Source organism: Lolium perenne, chromosome 4 (genome assembly GCF_019359855.2).
Source record: "Lolium perenne isolate Kyuss_39 chromosome 4, Kyuss_2.0, whole genome shotgun sequence".
In the NCBI taxonomy this organism is placed as follows: domain Eukaryota; kingdom Viridiplantae; phylum Streptophyta; class Magnoliopsida; order Poales; family Poaceae; genus Lolium; species Lolium perenne.
Genome location: NC_067247.2, coordinates 109,958,541 through 109,960,955, shown reverse-complemented (window position 1 = coordinate 109,960,955; position 2,415 = coordinate 109,958,541). Strand labels below are relative to the sequence as shown.

At 51.5% G+C, this 2,415-nt stretch overlaps 1 protein-coding gene across 1 annotated transcript; it reads right to left on the bottom strand.

Annotated features, from left to right (window-relative positions):
- Positions 1–328: 328 nt before the first annotated feature.
- On the bottom strand, positions 329–2,017 carry LOC139839072 (uncharacterized). The gene has a single exon (XM_071829119.1). The coding sequence runs from the start codon at positions 2,015–2,017 to the stop codon at positions 329–331; it is 1,689 nt and encodes a 562-aa protein (XP_071685220.1).
- Between the last annotated feature and the right edge of the window lie 398 nt (positions 2,018–2,415).

Here is a 2,415-nt window from a genome sequence, read left to right as displayed (position 1 = left end):
CATTGGTAAGGCCGAATGGCATGACCACAAACTCAAACAACCCTTCATGTGTCCTGAACGCCGTTTTGTGGATGTCCTCGCTATGCATCCGGACTTGATGATAACCTGAGCGAAGATCCAACTTTGTGAAGAATCGCGAGCCACAAAGCTCATCCAGAAGCTCGTCAACCACGGGAATAGGGAACTTGTCTTTCACCGTCCGTTCATTGAGAGCACGGAAATCAATACAAAAACGCGAAGACTTGTCCGGTTTCTTCACGAGTAATACTGGAGAGGAAAACTCGGAGTGACTTGGGCGAATCAGTCCGCGTTCCAGCATGTCTGTGCATTATCTCTCAATCTCGTCTTTCTGGATTGTTGGGTAACGGTATGGACGCACCACCGCAGGAGTAGCACCTGGTAAGAGATGGATGCGGTGGTCACATGGGCGAGATGGCGGCAACCCCTGTGGTTCAGCAAACAGGAAAGCAAAATCTTCTAGAAGAGCTGCTAGAAGGTCCTGACCATCACAGGAGGCTGCCCGTGCGCCTGTCGATGCCTCGCCAAGCAACGTGACATGGTGATCCTCATGCCAAAAGGTCATGGCCAATTTGGTGAAGTCCCAGTATATAGGTCCAAGAGATCGCAACCACTGTACTCCGAGGACAATATCAATTCCACCAAGTGCAAGTGTATAGCAGTCCACCCAGAACTCCTCTAGTCCAACGGTCAGCACGAGGTTGCGGCATACACCATTGCTCGTCACGCGGTCCCCATTAGCTACAGCAACTCTCATGTCGGGTCGTTGGATAATGTCGATTCCCACACGGGCAGCAGCTTCTTCCGCAATGAAATTGTGTGTCGATGATGAGTCAACAAGTGCAAGTAGCTCGACACCGTGTACCATCACACGAAGCTGCATGGTATTGGCCGAGTTGATGCCCGTAAGGGCGTTTAAGGACACTTCCATCTCTGATGTATCATCATCATCATACGTGTCGTCCCCGTCGATGTAACACATGAAAAGTCGCTTGCAACGATGCCCAGGAACAAATTGTTCATCACAGTTAAAGCATTGCCCTTTTGTGCGGCGCTCATCCATCTCAGAAGGTGTGAGTCGCTTGAAAGGCCGCCTTCCTGTAAGGATTGGTTTACCACCAGCACCATCTGCAAAAGCAGTTGGACGAAGTGGTGGCGCTAGCACCGGCGTAGATGGCTTGGTCAACAACTTGGAAGGTGCCGGTTTGATAGCCGATGTGCCTATCAGTGCCGGTTCAGCGTCCCAACCATCCTCATCTGGCATGGTGCGTTGTTCATAGGCACGGGCGTGCTCCATGGCTTCTTCTAAGGTCGTCGGGTACTGGAGGCCGACGTCAGTGCGGATGGGATTGCGCAGGCCGGCGACAAAGAGCTCGACCTTATGCATTGTTGTCAGGTCACAACAGCGAGCGACAAGGGTAAGGAATTTATCCTCATATTCGTCCACTGAACCGAGCTGACGCAGATTTTTTATGCCGCCCAGTTGTGTCCGTTGAATCCTTGGGCCAAAGCGCTTGTTGAGTGCCTTGGTGAAATCGTCCCAGGGGGGTTCACTACCGCGCTCAGTGACCAGCTCGCGGTACCACAGAATCGCCTTGCCTGTTAGATGGTATGAGGCAAGCCAAGTTCTGCCGTCATCTACTGTCCCTTGCCCCGTAAAAAATTGCTCAACGCGAGTCAACCAGGGCAGTGGATCCTCCTTGCCGTCATAGACTGGGAATTCCAGTTTGTGAAATTTTGGCACGGCGCCGCCTGCCTTGATCTTGGTGCGATCACCATCCTGGGAGCTGGGTGCATTATCATGCTCAACCCCTGCTTTGCCTGGGCCACTTGACAAAACAGAGTTTTCCAAACGTGCAATGGCCAATTGCTGGGCCATTGCTTGTTCCTTGAGGCTGTTGATATCGGTCTCCATCTGCCCTAGCTTGAAGTCCAGCTTGGCGTCCAGGGTCTCCTCCAGAAGCTTCTTCATGTCAGCAAGGATAATAGGGGAACCCATCGCAGCGGATGCAGAGCCGAGGATCTGACCGTCTGATACCAAGTTGTCACGTGCTAAGTTTCTGAGAGGGTAGCTATGAGACGTGGGAGGTCGAGGGCGAGGGGTTTGGGCTTCGGCGCCGTTGCGCCGAGGAAGAAGAGATAAGGCTGCGGAGGTAAACTCCCTTTTCTGTGTTTATTATTCGATATCCCCAACAGAGGTGATCGCCAAGCTTTATAAATAGCTGGCCCCTAACAGATACGTACTAGGACTCAAATCTTTCCTATTACATGACTTTCCAAAACTAAATGACTTGAGAATAAAGTAAACTAAACAAATCTGAAGGAAAGCTAATCTAATTAGGACTCTTCTACTGCACCAGCCTTTGGCTTGGCACGACGTGAGTAGTGCTTCCCCCA